The sequence below is a fragment of the Dasypus novemcinctus genome, chromosome 6, assembly GCF_030445035.2.
Source record: "Dasypus novemcinctus isolate mDasNov1 chromosome 6, mDasNov1.1.hap2, whole genome shotgun sequence".
In the NCBI taxonomy this organism is placed as follows: domain Eukaryota; kingdom Metazoa; phylum Chordata; class Mammalia; order Cingulata; family Dasypodidae; genus Dasypus; species Dasypus novemcinctus.
This window is the reverse complement of record NC_080678.1, coordinates 51919498-51937190: the sequence shown is the minus strand read 5'-3', so window position 1 is coordinate 51937190 and position 17693 is coordinate 51919498. Positions and strand designations below refer to the sequence as shown.

General features: G+C 39.2%; 1 protein-coding gene across 1 annotated transcript in view; it reads right to left on the bottom strand.

The window, feature by feature from the left end:
• Window positions 1-17693, bottom strand: part of LOC101445787 (lysosomal acid lipase/cholesteryl ester hydrolase) — a 50026-nt gene that overhangs the window by 2947 nt on the left and 29386 nt on the right. The window contains exons 4-8 of the mRNA XM_004461424.3: window positions 13544-13742; window positions 12251-12360; window positions 10691-10827; window positions 7029-7175; window positions 6115-6186 (exon numbers count right to left, since the gene is read on the bottom strand). Of these exons, the coding sequence (XP_004461481.1) occupies window positions 6115-6186; window positions 7029-7175; window positions 10691-10827; window positions 12251-12360; window positions 13544-13742 (665 nt within the window). The remainder of the gene's footprint in view (window positions 1-6114; window positions 6187-7028; window positions 7176-10690; window positions 10828-12250; window positions 12361-13543; window positions 13743-17693) is intronic.

The window sequence follows — 17693 nt, the reverse complement described above, 5'->3', positions numbered from 1 at the left end:
CTCTATTATTATTTTTTAAATATATTTTTTATGACAGAAGTTGTAAACTTATAAAACAATCATGCACATGTGCAGAATTCCCAAACACCACCCCTCCATCTACACATCACAATGTGGTGTGTCATTTGCTACAGATAAAATAATATCATCTGATTGTTACCATGTCCATAGTGTATATTTGGCTCACTTTTTCCATACTGTCTCAGTATCAACACAGTATATCTTTCACATAGATGCAAGAATATTATATTATTACTGTTAACCACAGTCCATAGGTCACTCCAGCTTTTCCACATTCCCAACACCCTACAGTAGTGATATACATTTGTTCTAGCTAACAAAGGACACTCCTGCATCTGTACCATCAACCACAATTCTCATTCACCTCTTGGTTTACTGTGCTATCCAGTTCCTAGATTATTCTCTAGCATTCTGTCAATTGGCATTTACATAACTAGACTACCATTTTCAGTCATATCCCCATTTATAAACTAGCTGTCACTCACTGTGTTACCATCCACTCTATACATTTCCACACTTTTACAGTAAAGCTAATTAAAACTTCTACATACATTAAACGTCAGTAGTCTACTCAGTCCTTCTCTTATCTCCTTTAAGAATCCAACACCTACAACCAGGTCTTGAAGATATTTTCCAATAATTTCTTCTAGAAGTTTTTTGGTTCTTGCTTTTACTTTTAGTTTTTTGATCCATTTTGAGTTAATTTTTGGATAAGGTGTGAGATAGAGGTCCTCTTTCCTTCTTTTGGCAATGGATGTCCAATTCTTTCGGCACCATTTGCTGAATGGACTGTTTTGCCTGAACTGTGTGAGTTTGACAGGCTAGTCAAAAATCACTTGGCAATACCTGTGAGGATCTGTTTCTGAACCATGAATTTGGTTCCATTGATCTATTGTGTCTGTCTTTAGGCCAGTATACCATGTTGTTTTTACCACTATAGTAGGTATTATGATTTAAAGTTTGGAGATGAGGGTTCACTTTTCCTTTTTATGATATTTCTGGCTATTCAGGACTCCTTACCCTTCCAAATAAATTTAATGATCGTGTTTTCAATTTTTTCTTTAATGCTGGTGGAATTTTTATCAAAATTGCATTAAATCTGCATACCATTTTGAGTAGAATTGACATCTTAATGATATTCAGTCTTACAATCCATGAGCACAGAATGTTCTTCCAGTTATTTAGGGTTTTTTTTTTTTTTAATTTAACATTAGTTGCAGTTTTCTGAATACAAGTGTTTTACATCATTGGTTGGGTTTATTCCTGATTATTTTAGTTTTATCTATCATTTTTTATTTTCACCACTCTTTGACACTTTGTTACTTTTATTGATATAATCTTCATTTCTAGACTCTCTTCCAGGCCCCTCTCTCCTATCATTTCTCTTCAAGCTCTAGCATACCCTTTACTATTTCCTGAAAATCTGGTCTATTGCTTAGAAATTCTCTGTTTCTGTTTATCTGTGAATATTCTAATTTTGCCCTCATTTTTGAAAGACAGTCTTGCTGAATATAAGATCTTAGCTGGAAGTTTTTCTCTTGTAGAATCTTAAATATATCAGACCACTGTCTTCTTACCTCCATGGTTTCTGGTGAGAAATCAGCACTTAATCTTATTGGATATCCCTTTATTGTTATGCATTGCTTTTCTCTTGCTGCTTTCAGAATTCTCTGTCTTTGGCCTTTGACATTCTGATGAGTATGTGTCTTGGAGTTGGTCTATTTGGATTTTTTTGGATGGGAGTACGTTGTACTTATTGGACAGGGATATCTATGTCCTTCAATAGGGTTGGGAAATTTTCTACCATTATTTCTTCAAATATTCCTTCTGTCCCTTTTCCCTTCTCTTCTGCTTCTGGGATACCCATGACATGTATGTTTGCATGCCTTTTGCTGTTATTTAGTTCCCTGAGACCGTGTTCAATATTTTCCATTCTTTTCATCTGTTCTTTTATATGTTCACTTTCAGAGGCCATTTCTTCAAGCTCACCTGATGATCTTTTGATGATGTTTTCTGCTTAAATTTGAATCAAACTTTTTCAGACAATAACTGTTTTACTTGGGAAAGAAAATATACATAGATATAAAACCATCATGTGTTCTATATACCCATCCTACTTGTCTAGTAATGCTATTTCTTTCTTTTTCAATAATGTAACACTTTTTCTTTTTTGAGTACCAGAGCTGCTGTAATCACCAAATTGTACTGCAGGTCAGTATAACTTCCACCTAGTTGGGGAGGCTAAAGCCATGGGATGATATCTTATTTACAATTTAAACATTTGCATACTTACAAGAGTCTGATATAAAACTATTAACAAGTCACTTATTTTTAAAAATGGAATAATGCAAAGCCATAATTCCCCAGACCCCCAAGTTAAAATATGTCAAGAATTAAATCCATAACTGGCATTCCTAATGAATTGGAAATTAAGTGTAACCTTCAGCCACATGGTGATGCCACATTAACTGTACAAAAAGATAGCCAACCATGCTTATAATGTATGTGAAGGTTCAGCCTTATCAATTGCATAAATTCTTCTGTTTTATATAATAAAAAGTAGCATAATGTTAGATACCACAGAGGATTGCTAAAGGAGAAATTTTAGCATCTGTCATTTCAAATGACAGTTATTAAATACATGTGGCACATTTAACAAGTAGAACAAAATACAGATTTACAGCACCTCTTACTGCACCTGTTCCCTCTCCAATTTCAGTGAAAATATCTCAATGCGAATTGTTCTTCTGCTGTTCTCAGATATGAATTTACCAGTTGGTCAAATCCACCTTTCAGCATTTATATAAAGCTGAGTAGGAATATAAAGGAAAAACTTGCCTATAACTCAAGCTAAACTTCTAAGCTTGAATTTTATACTGAAAGTCACTTAGGACTTCAAAAACTATCCACTTAAAAAGGCACCTCAGAAGGAGGGAAATATGGAAAAGGTTGTTTATAGCAACAAAAACACAGAAATAAGCTAAAATTCTTTGATATTTGGTTAACTGCATTATGTTACAACAATATGAACAAACAGTATGCCATGCCATAAATAATAAATATAAATATGATAAGACAGAAACAGAAAACTGTTTCTAAAGAATGTTTATAAATAGTATTAGATGGGAAATAGCCAGAAATAACAATATGTACTATGGTTACACTTATGTAATAACCTTATGTGGCTGAAGAGCAGGAGGAAATAATTGTAATATCAGGATACACAGTTTTAAAGTGACATTTACAGTTATTTTTAAGTCTCAAATTCTAACAAGAATGTAAATAGTAATTTTTATAGTACAATATGTATTGAAGTCTTAAAAATAGTCTTAAAATTAGGCCAACAGTCTGATCACTAAGTCTACCTCTTCAAGTGTATCCTAAGAAAAACAATCTGCCCAATGTATAAAAACATATCTATAATACAATATAACACAATATATTCCCAGTATAGTTTGATATCACAAAAAGACTATAATGAGGAAGAGATGGTGGGGAGAAGTGAGGAGCAGGAGGGGGTGAGGGAGGAGGAAGAAGAAGAGGAGGAGAAAAAAATTCATGCAATGGAAAACTTTCTTTGCATTAGGAATACTTTTGAAATTTAGTTTTGACCTGGACATTCTCGCCCCCAGTGTCCATTCTTGCCTTCCTGCTTTCAGTAACTAGAACCACTCAGGTGTTCACTGAACACTGGCCACCCAGGTAGAAAGCACACCTCCCCCCCACCTCACAACTAGGCATGGCCATCTGGCTCACTTCTGAGCTACCTCCTAAACATCAAGCCCCTCGCCCTTCCGCGCTCCCCGCTTCCTGTGGGCTGGAGCAGACATGGAGATGACCCAGCTTCACCCAGGCAGAGCAGGACAGCACCCAGGGGTGGCAGAGCTACAGGGTGGAGTACACTGGTCCCTGCATGACTTTGTGGCGCACACCCACACCCCTCCACCACCAGCCCAGACCACTGATCTTCTGTATTACAAGAAAGAAATTGCTTCAGTGGCTGTATTTTTGGGTCTCTGATACAGCAACTCAGCTTGTATCTAACAAATACAATGTTATTTCATTCAATAAAAAGGAATGTTACAGAAAGTGTGTGTCCTAGGATCCTACTTTTGTCATGGGAATGATTATACCAAACAACTATAAGATTATACCAAACTACTACTAGTGCCTACCCCTGGGTGGTACACACATAGGTGGCTTTTCTTCTTTGCACTCAAGTATTTTCTAAAATATCATAATGCGTGTTCATTATGTTAAATGTTCTTTTTACAATGTTTTAAGGAATATCTTACCAATAATTTTTTTTTTTAAAGTTAGGTTGCAAACAATGGAGTACATTGTCAGCTGGGGCACTTATTAAAAATGCAGATCCCAGGGATACACTCCCTAGGAATTCTGATTTTCAACAGATCTTGAGAAGGGCCCAAGAATCCATATTTTTACTAGCACCCTAAGTATTTCTGACCAACAATAAAGATGTACTAGAACCAGCCTTCACACAGGAATGAGCACCTGGGCTTCGGGCAGGGCTCGCAAGAGGGCCAGAGAGAGAAACAGAGTCTCAGCTCTGGGGCTGTTTGGAATTTGTCAGGCTCTAACAAGAATAACATTTGTAAATTAAATTTAACAGCCAAGTAAAGATCTAGGTTTTGGAAATGAATAACTGAATGATAATTACTTATGCAAAAAGCAAACTTCTGACTGTACTGTGAATAAAATGGCCTTTGAGGGCACCTCCCAGCTCATACCACAGGAACCTCCAAAATCCACACCTGACTTGGGGCTCTCAGCCGCCAACACCCAGGCCACACCCACCTTCAGCAGCCGCTCCCAGCAGGCACCAGGGCTGCCTCCTGGAGCAGCCTGAACAAGGGGTCCCCGACAGGCAGGGTGGCAGCCTCTGGCCAACAGCCCAGAGGAGGCGGGATCAAGGAAAGAGTCCTGTGAAGTCACTCTGCCAAGCAGCTATTTTTCTGACAAAGAGATAACACAGAAGGCACAAGGGTCAAGGGCAAGGCTGCCTTCTGCAGGGAGTCTGGGCTTTGGAAATGGTTATGAAAGAAATTCCAAAGTAAGTAGAGCCTAAAGTCACAAGGTCACAAGTGGGCAAGAGAGCTGTGCTGGGGAACTCAGCCTGCAACCCTCACTCTAGTCAGCTGCCACATAAAAGGGGCTGGAACAAGAGCAGGGCTCCTGATAGGCTAGGGGGTGGTCATGGGTACTTTGCCAAGGATCTGAGAATCGGGCGCTTGCCAAGGCCACTGAGCTAGAGCACAGCACAGCCTGCGCCTTCAGTCAGCTGAGTCACCCTCCACGCATCCTTAGGAGTGCATTAACTGCCCAGGCGACAGAATTTCACCCTTTCTGGCAAAATATCCTCTAGGGGAGAAAGGGGAATAGGCTCAGAAAAGGTAGAAGAATTTTGGTGGTAGGTCTAGAAAGAAAACAAGTGACTATAAATAGACATGTGACTAAGAGAAAAGCAGGAGCCTGAATGAATGTGTGAATGTGAGGATTTTTGAAGGGTTCAGGACACCTTAAAAGGTGAAAGTGCTGTGCAGCATGTACTGCACTACTTTCCATTGCAGGTGCCCCTGGGCTAAACCTCAGCAATCTGTCACTGAGTCACTGACATCTCAAGTGCAGCCGACCTTCATGATAAGGAGCTGAAGCCCCATGTGGCCCTTTCTGGTTCCTGAGTCCCAGGGAGACGCTAAGAACAGGACTCCCAGGGGAGGATATTTCTGAGGCCACTGAGTTCACTAAAGTGCTATCACATGGCAAAGGTTCCCCAACCTGATGAAGCAGAAGAAGCTATTGGGCAGCTGTTAATTTATTTCTTAAAATACAGATTCTCACTGCTCAACAACAAAGGGAGTGACACTGATAGTTTGATAATAATAGGCTTAAGGGAAGTGGATGTGGCTTAAATGATAGAGCTTCCACCTACCATATGGGAGGACATGAGTTCAATCCCTGGGGCCTCCTGGCAAAAAAAAAAAGAGAAAGCGTGCCTGTGCGGCAAGCAAAGCACCTACACGTGGAGCCAGTGCCGGCGCACCGAGCCAACTTTGCTCCTGGAATACCTACCTGACCCCAGTGTAACATGTTTTGCACAGAAGTTCCAGCAGGAGAGTGTGTTGTATATACATCCACTCTAGACTGTAAAATAAATACATTGAAATATGAATGCAAACAGCATTAAGGTGACATCAGTAATACACATATCCTTTAAAACATTAAAAACTAGAGTCATAATCTTAAATATACGAGAGATTATGGGTGGGAAAAAATTTCTCAACTATAAATAAGTCCTATAAAAATATGCACAACACACACACACAGACTATGTAGGAAGGAAATGAAAGGCAACTACGTGGTAATCATGCAGCCCAATGGGTTGTGATTATAGGTAGTTTTTTTTCCTTCTTCATGATTTTCTGAATTTCAAAATTTTATATACAAATGTCACATTATTTTCATCAGCAGAAAAAAATAGAAATATCATTTTTAAAAATCCCTATAGTCTTCACTCCAGAATTTTAAAACCTGTTTTTAAAAATGCAACATTACAAATGACAAATATATTTAGGAACACCAGTATATTGCTGGCCAAAGGTTTACACGTTATAAAATAAATACACATGCACATATACACATATGCACATATTTTGTGGAAACAGTCAAATTTAAACACAACTAGTAATTTTTTACATGAAAAATATCATCAGAATAAATATCAGAAATTTGTGACAGATCTTCTCATTCAATATTTCCATATAGATACAATGTAGGGAGGTGATAACTGCCTGCCTAATGACTGCAGCAGATAGAATTCTAAGCACCTACTGAATTTAATTCTTCTGTCTCTGAAATGAAAGACCTTTTAGAGCTCTAATGAGGTCATTCCTGCCTCGCATATATCATCCAATCCAAATAAATACATTCACAGACATAACAAAGTCATTGAAAGTTTAAGTAAGACTTACTATAAACATACATACCATATTTAAATTTTTCTCATTAAATCCACTCAGAACAAAAAGGAGATTTCCACAAAGCTCCTTCAGAATGACATGGGTACAAATATGAGTACTAAGCCACTTCAAAAATGCATTCTCAGGAAGAAATTCTTTGACTCCAAATAAATCCTATAAAAGAGAAAGAAACCCAAGAATCTATTCGGTATCTCTTTCTGGTACAAAGGTTTCCATGACCCACCTTAGAAGCAGAGCCCAGAGGCAAGGATATCCGTGGATGAATTCAGGAGTAAAATGACAACCAGTGGAGATTCAAATAGGATACTGATGCCATAAGTTTACTAAGGCAAAATCTGATAATCTACCCCAATGTTACAGACATGTGCCTAAATTCTCAAAATGAAGGAGGCAGAAAATCTACTCATTTTACAGATGCCTTGTTTAGTGGGAAAGGGCCTTAATGCTCACTCATCCCAGAGCCAGCCCCAGACAGTTTTCACCTGACTGTGATGGACTGATCTTGACTTCTGAGAAAGACTTGAGGCTGTGATTGATTAGCAATTTCTGCTGAGGGTATATCCACCTAGTCCAATCAGGAGTCAGGAGCCAAATCGGACACACTACCTGTTTTTGAAAATAAAGTTTAATTGGAACACAGACACACTTATGTATCTATGTATTGGCCCTCGCTGCTTTCACACTAAAATAGCAGAATTGAGTCAGGGCAACATACCTATGGCCCACGAAGCTGAAAATATTTACTATCTGGCCTGTTACAAAAAAAGTTTGTCAACACCTTGGTCTACATCATTCCTGACCAATGGTAGCTGAACCTATGTTCAAGTAGATCCAGAGTAATTACTATGCTTCCAAGGTAGACCTTCCCACATTTGTATAATAGGAAACAAACAAATATTCCTTATATTGAACCCAAACCCATTTATAATTTACACTCTTGCTCATTCCTACCCTCTGGAGGGTCAAGGAGGAATGAAAAATTCAAGAGCCTAAAAGGCAGCATGTAAATATAAATTAGTAAAACTGTGATGGGAAAATGCCACCTGCCTCCGTGTTTACAACTAGGGACTGTTGACAACTGCAGAGAACTGGAAAGCTTGTGCTCTGTCTCAAGGGTACAACAGCAGCAGGCTCTGTCCTTTCTGGGGATAGGACTATGGGCCCAGTGGTGCACAGCTTCTTCCTCTACCCCCAAAAATAATCAGTTATCAAGATTTTAATGTTAAATATTCCACTTTTTAAATGGTGGAATTTAAATTTAAAACATGTTACAGACCATATTCAACCCTTCTCCAGGCAAATTTGACCCACAAACACACAAGCTTACGATATCTGTGAAGTCTGTCTTGTACAAGACATCCCATCTAAATCTAAAGACCAACATCAGGTCACCTTTCATTTTCCTTTTTTCCAGGCTTATCACTCTAGAATTAGCTGGTGAGATCGAGGAAGCAAATTTGGCATGCAGAGGTCAAGTGACATGACAAGGCATTTTTACAAATTCTTGCTTTGCGACTACATAATGGTCACATGTGACGAAAGCATGTTTGTGAGGCTCTCTGTTAAAAACAAACAGAAAGAAAGGGAAAAAAACACCAAACAAACAAGTTTATAGGATGACCCATCAATGACCTGAATCACAATAAACTAAGTTTTCTTTTTGACTGACATGGGATGTGAGGTTGACCTTGTACTTCAAAACTGCTATCCAGCACTAATGTGACAAACTCCACAAAATTATGTTGAAGGTCAGAATATACAGAAAAAGCAAGAATCACCTTATGCATATACAGACCTATGCATATCAACATTGATTTCTTTATAATTTGTCTTTTCAGAAAGAAATCGAAGAGAAATTTAACTTTTATGAAAGTAACATGCACTTGTCAGAGCAGCTAATTCAAAGGTTTTATGAATATTTGATCATCCACTTTGTCATTTTTCTGTAATACTATAAAACACAATCATCTAGAATAGAGGATCCCAAATCCAGGCTCTCTCACCTACATCAGAATCTAAAGGGTGATTTGTGAAGGACACAGATCCCCAGGCCCCGCTACAGATTTAACAACACACTTTCTCCAATGCAGAGGGAGAAAGAAGGGGGAGAACGAGTTTGTATTTTAACACACTACTAATTCACAATCTCCAGGAACTGAGGTACTTGGGAGTTTTTATTGTTATAAAGACCCTCCAGAATGGGGTAATGGATTGCTCATAACGTGCTGATAGGGTTTAAATCGGCAGAGCCACTCTGAAAGCCATATGTGTTTATGCAGTCAAGTAATTTAAAAATGCACATTCCCTATGACACAGCAATTTCACTTATCCATGTCCACTCTAGGGAAATAGCCAAAAACAGGCATAAGGAAGATATACATATAAACTAGATGTCCACTACAGGAGTCCTGTTTAAACAAACACTAGTTCCTGTGAATGGAAAGCTTACTATGCAGCACATCAATGCAGAATGTAGTAGAAGTTTATGAATGAACATGTTAGTCCTACCATCTGTAGAATGACATAATATAGTAAGATACCATTTATATGAAAACAAAACAATATTTTCCCCCCAGAACATACGTATGTATGTAAATGCACACAAGAGGTCTATAGAAAAATACCCCAAACTGAGGGTTCCACTTAATTCCAGGCAGGGGACTAGGAGGTGGTTTGGTATTTGAGGGGTACTTTATTTGTAATCTTTGAATTGCTTATAATGAAAATCAATGCATCTACTAATTAGGGTATTAAAATAAATTGGAGGGTGGGAGGTGTGGGGAATGCGGCACATGGGAACTCCTTATATTTTTTGTATGTAACATTTTATGTAATCTAAGTATCTTTAAAAAATATATTTAAAAAATAAAATAAATTGGCTTTGGGGGAGATATATTTTACATGCATGTTCTGCTCTCTGACGTGCAGCATCCCATCTCACATGCTCTCAGGTTCCAAGGTCAGAGGACAGGCCACAATTCCTGTGAAAGCCTTTTAAAGGGTGCATGAGACATGTTATATTTGATTTGTTTATATATATTCATGTACAGGATTACATACATACATGCGTGTATGTGTGCATATACATATACAAATATAGGCACATATGTAAAACATATATAATGCATGTATAATGAACTACTCAGCCTCAGAAGGCTCTAAATTCCTCTTCCTGAAAGAAAGCTTCTCCTCCTTAACAGAGTTTGAGGTCTCATAGCCTTTGACTTGACCCCTGAGGAAGTAACTGGCTTGAGTTTAGTGGTTGTGTATTTCAACCACCCCAGTGTGGTTAAGGATGGACTTTTGGGAAGAGCGGATTTCCTGTCTCCCATCGCCTGCCTCCTCCTGTGTAAGAACTCACTATATGGAACAAAGGGCAACTGCAAGGATATTTAAATTACTGGCTTCCATTTTCCTGTGCTTTGTGTGGTGGGTAGAAAGTCAAGTTGACAAATGTCAACCATGAGTACGATATGGCACTGATGTACAACTAACAGTGTTCCTCCCTGACTCCCCAGATCTGGAAGTAGAGGTGAAGGGGGAAAGAAAAACCCTTCTGTTTTACTGACAAAAATTGAAGAGTAGGAAGGCCTACATTTCCCACCACTGGTCAATTCTTCAAAACTGAAAAGGAAATTTCTGGGCAGGGGGAGTGGTAATCAATGTACCTGGATGAGAAGATCTGGAAGTTTTCCTAATTTGACTACAGGACTAGTGGTGAATTCGACTGAAGCCACAGGAGCCAGGGCAAAAAACATTTTAATCCTTTTGGCCAGCCAAGGGATCTGTGAAAATGCTATAAAACCTATGGAAACAAAAGAAAGAAAATAGGAATTCCATGTTGAGAATCTGTTGGAAAAGGCAGAGGCTGCCCTTTTGTGTCATGCTCTATAGAAAGCATGAGAACCAGGCCAGCAATGCTGCAATCAGGGAGCAAAACACTTGAAACGGGGCCCATTTGAATTTCTACGTGCAAAAACACTAAGATTAAACTGGTAAAACAAATATTTTTAAAGTGCTTATTCCAAATCTCAACCTAGATATACACTGAAAGAAATTCAGATTGCCTGAAGCCGAAGACGTTCCCTGTTCCTTGAGCAATTTGTACTTTGCCATGTAAAGTCCATCCCCAACAGCTCCACCTGATCATCATCTTCCCCCACTCCTCCTTCCTTCCATCCCTAAGGACCAGCAGGCCCTTCAGTTACATAACCACTTAAAAAGGAACTCATGCACATTTAGAATCTGTAACTTTAAAATATTTCTTAGCTTCCTTTCAGGCCACTTCCAGCCTTAAACTAGACCCTAAAATGTCACCTGACAAAGAAGTGGGGCAAAGGACATAAAAAGATAGGTCAAAGAAGAGAGCCTAACTCCATTCCTAAGAAATGCAAATATATTCAAGTTCCTTTTTGGTTATAGCCTTCCAAATTAACAAAGAGTGTTTGGTGGTAGTGACAGGGAGGCAATTTAACTGTACCTACCAAGACACTTAAAAGCATTTGTACTTGTAGTATAGTAATTCTTCTAGAACTTATTCTAAGGAGATCATACAACATGACTGCAAAGGTGTTATACACAGTAAACATTCTAGATATGCAACAGAAAAGGGAGAATTAAACAAATTATTTTGGGCAGGTCCCTAACCTCCTAAGAATTAAAATTTTTGGGTTCTGATGCTTTCATATTAGAATTTGTTGGTAGAATCACAGGCAATTTTTATTTTCTTTAAACTGTACTTTCTTTACAATCAACACATTACTTTTAATAACCATAAATAAAAATGCAAATAAAGTTTAAAAACTGTTTTTAAATAATGGCAGTGTAACCTGGCAATCTTGTAGCTAGTTTTGTTCCATTTTACTTTAAAGGTCAATGTATTATTTTGTATATTTTTTTTAAGTCTCTGAACTTATAAAACAATGTTTTCCACCATCTAACATCCCCATATGTTGCTTAACTAGTATAATATATAATAGGCTCATCTAATTTCAACAGAGCCATTCACCAGTTTATCCATTTTATTAAAATCTGAATTTCTAGAGAAAACCAAATATTACCAAAATTCCTTGCCCTTATTATTATTTCTGCTTGGCATAAAAAAAGAAAACAAGAAAAAAAAAAACTTTTATGTGAACTAACACTATTTCTTTATATTTCACTTTTAAGAACAAATGCAAACTCTGCAAAAAAAGACATTATATAAACTTTCCACCTTCATTACATACCTATTGTGGTGCCTTGAGAATGAGCCACATAATACAATTGTTCTTGGCCAGTTTTATTCAGAACGTAGTTAACTGAAGCTGGTAAGTCATAATTTGCCATCTCATCATAACTGTAAGCCAAAAAGGAACTGATTCACTGAAATATTACATACAAATAATACTGGCATATACATAAAGAATAATCACAAACTGAACATATCTCAGTAAACCAGCACTGAGCAGAGGAAGCAGAACATTACCAGAAGCCCAGAGGTACCCCTGAGCCCCTTCCTGTCATGTTTCCCAAAGGCAACTCCTATCCTAATTTTCCACACCAAATATAGTTTTATCATTCTTGGAAATTTTATATGAATGGAATTATACAGGATGTATTCTTCTGTATCTGACTTCAACCATGTCATATAGTTATGGGTTGTTAGTTCTCGTTCCAGTGTGAGATTATATCACATTTTATTTTTCCAGTCCATTGTTGATGGGCATTTGGGTAGTTTCCAGTTTTTCACTATTGTGAACAGTGCTACAAGAAACATATTCCTGTTGTGTCTTTAGGTAAAAGCTCTCCTGCTTGTGTTTCAAGTCCTCAGCAAGTATGGTTTGGCAGATGGGAAGCAAGCCTGGAGGAGACCATAGAGCTTCCTTCTCTAATGCCTGGTCCTGGGCACAGGACTCGGAAGCCCTGCAAGTGAGTAGTGCACACATGAGTGAGTGTCACCTGCGATGGAAAAGCCGGCTGTTCATGAGCACTTACGATGGGCCAAACTCTGGGCCAGATGCTTCTCATGTACCTTCTTTAACCTCCCAGTTACCTTATGAGGTAGGTGTTTATTATCCCCATCATCAGGTAAGGAAACTGAAGCACAGAGGACCTGGGTTAAATTGTCCAATGTCATACTGCTATTAATTGCTAGAGCCAGAAGTAAGAGAAAGAAGAGAATTTCAGAGGTGAGAATTTCTGGAAAGAAGAAAAATGAACATATGGAATACATGTTTATGGAGGAAGGGGAAGGAGAAGGGATAAAATTTGCCCAGCAGCCTCCAAACCAGCAGGAATGCCAAAATAACTTAAGAATTCCTAATTCCTAATCAAATCTAATGCTTGTAATTATTTATCTTTATTGTCCTCTACTGCTATTTATTCAACTAAGGAGGTGTAAAACCTTTCACAAGACATCAGTTTCCCCTCTCCTGTGACCTCAGAGTCACACTCTATCTACCTTCACTGCTGAAATCCCCACACGTCTGAACTAAGGGCACTAAGGAAAGAGGCCCGTGTTGTAATCAACTCAAATATACCTGAAAGCCCAAAATTCATCCTGAGAAACTGAAAGAGTCCTGTGTTTCCGAGACCAGGTGTTTCCCCGGCTGTTCCCCATCCACACGTCAAAACCAGCATCCGCGAGAATGAAGCCCAGGCTGCTGTTGGCGAGGTTAGAGACCCAGACACTGGAATCTGCAAGGAGGCCATGCTGCAGAAACACAGCTGGCTTGGGACCTGAAAGACATTCACATTTAAAACAGTTAGCAGAACCAAGCTTCAAAGCAAATGTGATACAATGCTAAATGGATCATTCATAAGATTCCACAAATAATGAAATAGAAACAAATAAACATATTGAGGTAGCAATGTACTTCTACATAACATTAGTAAATAATGTTTTTAACCAGTGCCGGCAGGGTGGTAGCGAAACTAGACTATTTTTACATGCCTTGAAACAAGACACACCGGCTTATTTACTTTTTAATGTATTTTTAAGAACTTATAAATGATGTGTATAATTTCACCCAATAATTGCATTTCTCACAATGTATCCTAGCAGAATAAACCAAAAGAAAAAAAGCACAAATTCATAAATATTAATTCACTTGAATATTCATATACATATATGTATATGTGAATTTATTTTCTTCTCACCTGTCCCTGGGACACTGTGACATAGTGGAAGTAACAGACTTGGGAGTCAAGAAACCCTGTTTCATTCGGAACAAAAGGCCCTCAGCATGAGGTAGATGCAGTGGATATAACTCAATACACTTCGGACGTGGTAATTCTATTATGCATCATGGGTCATCCTCAAAGAAAATATTAAATCCTGGGGTAGAAAAATCAGTGAAAATTGGGCACTAAGTTGCTTAACTGCATGAAAGCAAGAAAGTGCTAAAAAGACGAGGGCATGGGAAACAGGCCTCCCTCCTGTCTGCCAGTTCTCTCACTGCTCCCTGCAGGGACAAGAAGAAAGGTAAAATATAGCTTTTACACATCCCAAAACCCATCAAGGATTTAAGGATTTGCTGGCAAAAGAAGTTTCTCTGTGGGTGGGTTTGCTCACTGCATTCACACCTTCTAGTGCTGGGTTCTTAATCTTTTTTGTTCCACAGATGCATCTGCCAGGCAGGTGAAATGAACACTACTGTAATTTATTTATTGCACACATTCACAAGTGAAGGAAATGCTAGATTTCAGTTAGAGGCCAGAAAAATAAAGATAATAAGTTGATTTTTTTTCAATTCAAGCTCATGGACCCCTGGTTAAGAGCCCCTGTTCTAGTGAATCATTTTAATTGGATTTCTTCTCACCTTGTTAAGAGAAACTGATTGAAATGATAATCAGCTATTATTGAGTGCTTAAGTGTAGGTACTGGACTGAAAATGCCATGAGGTTGGTTCTATTCCCATTTAACAAAATGAGGAATTGTGGCTAAGAGATGTCAAGCCATTTGCCTAAGGTAGAATTAGAGCTAGTAAGAGGGGAGTTGGGGATTTGAACCCAAGTATATCCTATGCCAGGGTCTGTGCTTTTAACCACTTTGCTATAGGAAAGAAGGTTTAACAAGAGAGAAGTCATCCTAGAACATACAGAAGGACCCCAGGGAATGATGGGTCAACAGAGGAAAGCTATTTTTAGAAGGATGTGCATCAAGTCTTAGAAGAAAATAATCTCCAGTAGGTGGAGGAGATAGAGAATGGAGGCAGGGACACCAACCTTGACCCTGCCCGCCCGACCCTGCCCACCCAGGCAGTTCCTCTGAAGACCAGCCTACTGCATGCACCCCAGCTCCACAAGGCCTAGCTTTGTCTGAGCAACAAACCAACAAGACAAGGGATGCTCCCATCAGATGTGCTCTAGGAAGACTGGGAGCTGATGGAAAGGCCTAGAAGGATCACTTCCTGGTCCAGAGACAGCAAAGTACCTTATCCAGGTCACGTAAGTCATTAGCACAGAGCTGACAAAGAGAAGCAGCATGATGGTGACCACCTGATTAGGCCCAAATGTGGGTGGAGGTGAAGAGGGCATTACACAGGCTCCAAAACTGAATCTGCTGCAGCCACAAGCCACAGGAGGAAGTTGATCGGGTGAGTGGGGAAGTTCCTCCTGCCTCCCAAGCTCCTGCCCTTCTCCACCGCAACACTTGTCTCAACAAGCCTCCACCACGCTCTGAAAAGGTTGAACCAAAAGGAAAAGTAATCAGTAGGTCAAGAACAGGGGCAAAAACGGGGATGAGCCTCCCTGGCACCGAGGGATCACTACCACATACCAGCTGAAGATGCAACTAGAAAATGACGTTGAATTAAAGGTTCAATAAGGATCAGCAGAATATCCCTGTCTACACATAATAACATGACTTCAAAATGCTGTTTGACCTAATGTAAGAGGGAAATGGAAAGGAGAAATGAGAATATAAGGCTATGAGTCTCTAAAAAAGAGTCTGGAGGTTGTCAGAAGGAATGCCCTTATGCACAACTGAGCAGAGTCTAAGAGACAGATAAAGTAGATACAATCCCCAGGTATTGGTTCTTTTGAGGGATAAAGAGACCCACGGGTTCTATGGTCATGGCAGATGGGGTTCACTGCCATGGCAGATGGCCCTTCTTTGGAGCTGGTGTTTCTGCATGATGGAATTGGACTCGGAGGGGATCTCTTCCCTCAAGACTTGCATGCTACTTTATTGGAATTGTAGTTGGTGCTGGGGTTTAAGATATATTTAGGGGATTTGAATCTCTGGACTGATAATAAGACACCCAGGCCCAGAGCCTCAACAGACTTCAGCTCCTACACTTTGATTTATTGGACTGACCCCACTCAGCTAACATGGAGTTGAAGAAGGTCAACCACCACACCATGGAGCCTAGAGTGTCTACAACTGAAAGCAGGAGGAGTGCATCCAGTATCCATGTGGAATCTAAGCCCCCACTTGACATAGATGTGCAATGGACACAACTAATCCAATGTCCACAGAGAAAATGTGGAATGGGTGTGGGAAGGGTAGCCATGGTGGCTGCTGGGTTTGGGGAATGGGAGGAAGAGATGAGATGTGGAGGCGTTTTCGGGACGTGAAGTTGTCCTGGGTGGTGCTTCATGGACAATTACAGGACATTGTTGATCCCCCCAGGGCCCACTGGATGGAACGTGGGAGAGTGTGGGCTATGATGTGGACCACTGACTACGGGGTGCAGTGATGTTCAGAGATGTACTTACTGGGTGCAATGGATGTGTCACAATGATGGGAGAGAGTGTTGCTGTGGGGGGAGTGAGGGGTGGGGGCGGTGGGGTTGATTGGGACCTCGTATTTTTTGAATGTAATTTGTAAAAATAAATAATTTTAATAATAATAAAAAAAAGAAAGTAATAAGGTATAGACAAATAAATTTTATGAAAAATATACATGACCTTTCTGGGGCAAATTATAAAACTTTATTGAAAGGTATTAAGGAGAAATATGCTGTAGCAGTTTGAGATGGTTATGAATTCCAAAAATAGATACTGGGTTATGTTTATCATCTGGTCTGTACCTGGGCAAGATTAAGTTATGATTAGGGCTTTGATTGGGCCATGGCATTAGGGTGGCCCTAATGGCATGTTAAGGCATGGCAAAGGACAGAGTTGAAGCTTTTCCATGCTGGGGGTTTTTAATGTTGGAGTTTGATGCCGAAGGGTTAAGCTCCAGGAAGAGAGGAACCCAGGAAGCCTGAACCCTCACAGACGTTGGCAGCCATCTTGCTCCAAAACATGAAAATAGACTTTGGTGAGGGAAGTAACTTATGCTTTATGGCCTGGTATCTGTAAGCTCCTACCCCAAATAAATACCCTTTATAAAAACCAACCAGTTTCTGGTATTTTGCATCAGCACCCTTTGGCTGACTAATACATATGCCATGTTAATGAATAGGAAAGCTCAGTATTATAAAGATGTCAAATCTCCTCATATCCCTTTATAAATTGAATACAGTTTTAATCAGAATCCTGACATGGTTTTTCTTAGACCTTGACAAGCTTTTTCTAAAGGTGATTTGGAAGAGCAAAGATCAGTGATAACTGTAAACAATTTTGAAAATAATTTTGAAATATGTAAAACAAAATTTAAAAAGTTTCAGAAGAAAATGTAGGACAATATCTCTATGAAATTGGGGTAGGTAAGGACTCCTTAAGCCAGATTCGAAGAGCTTA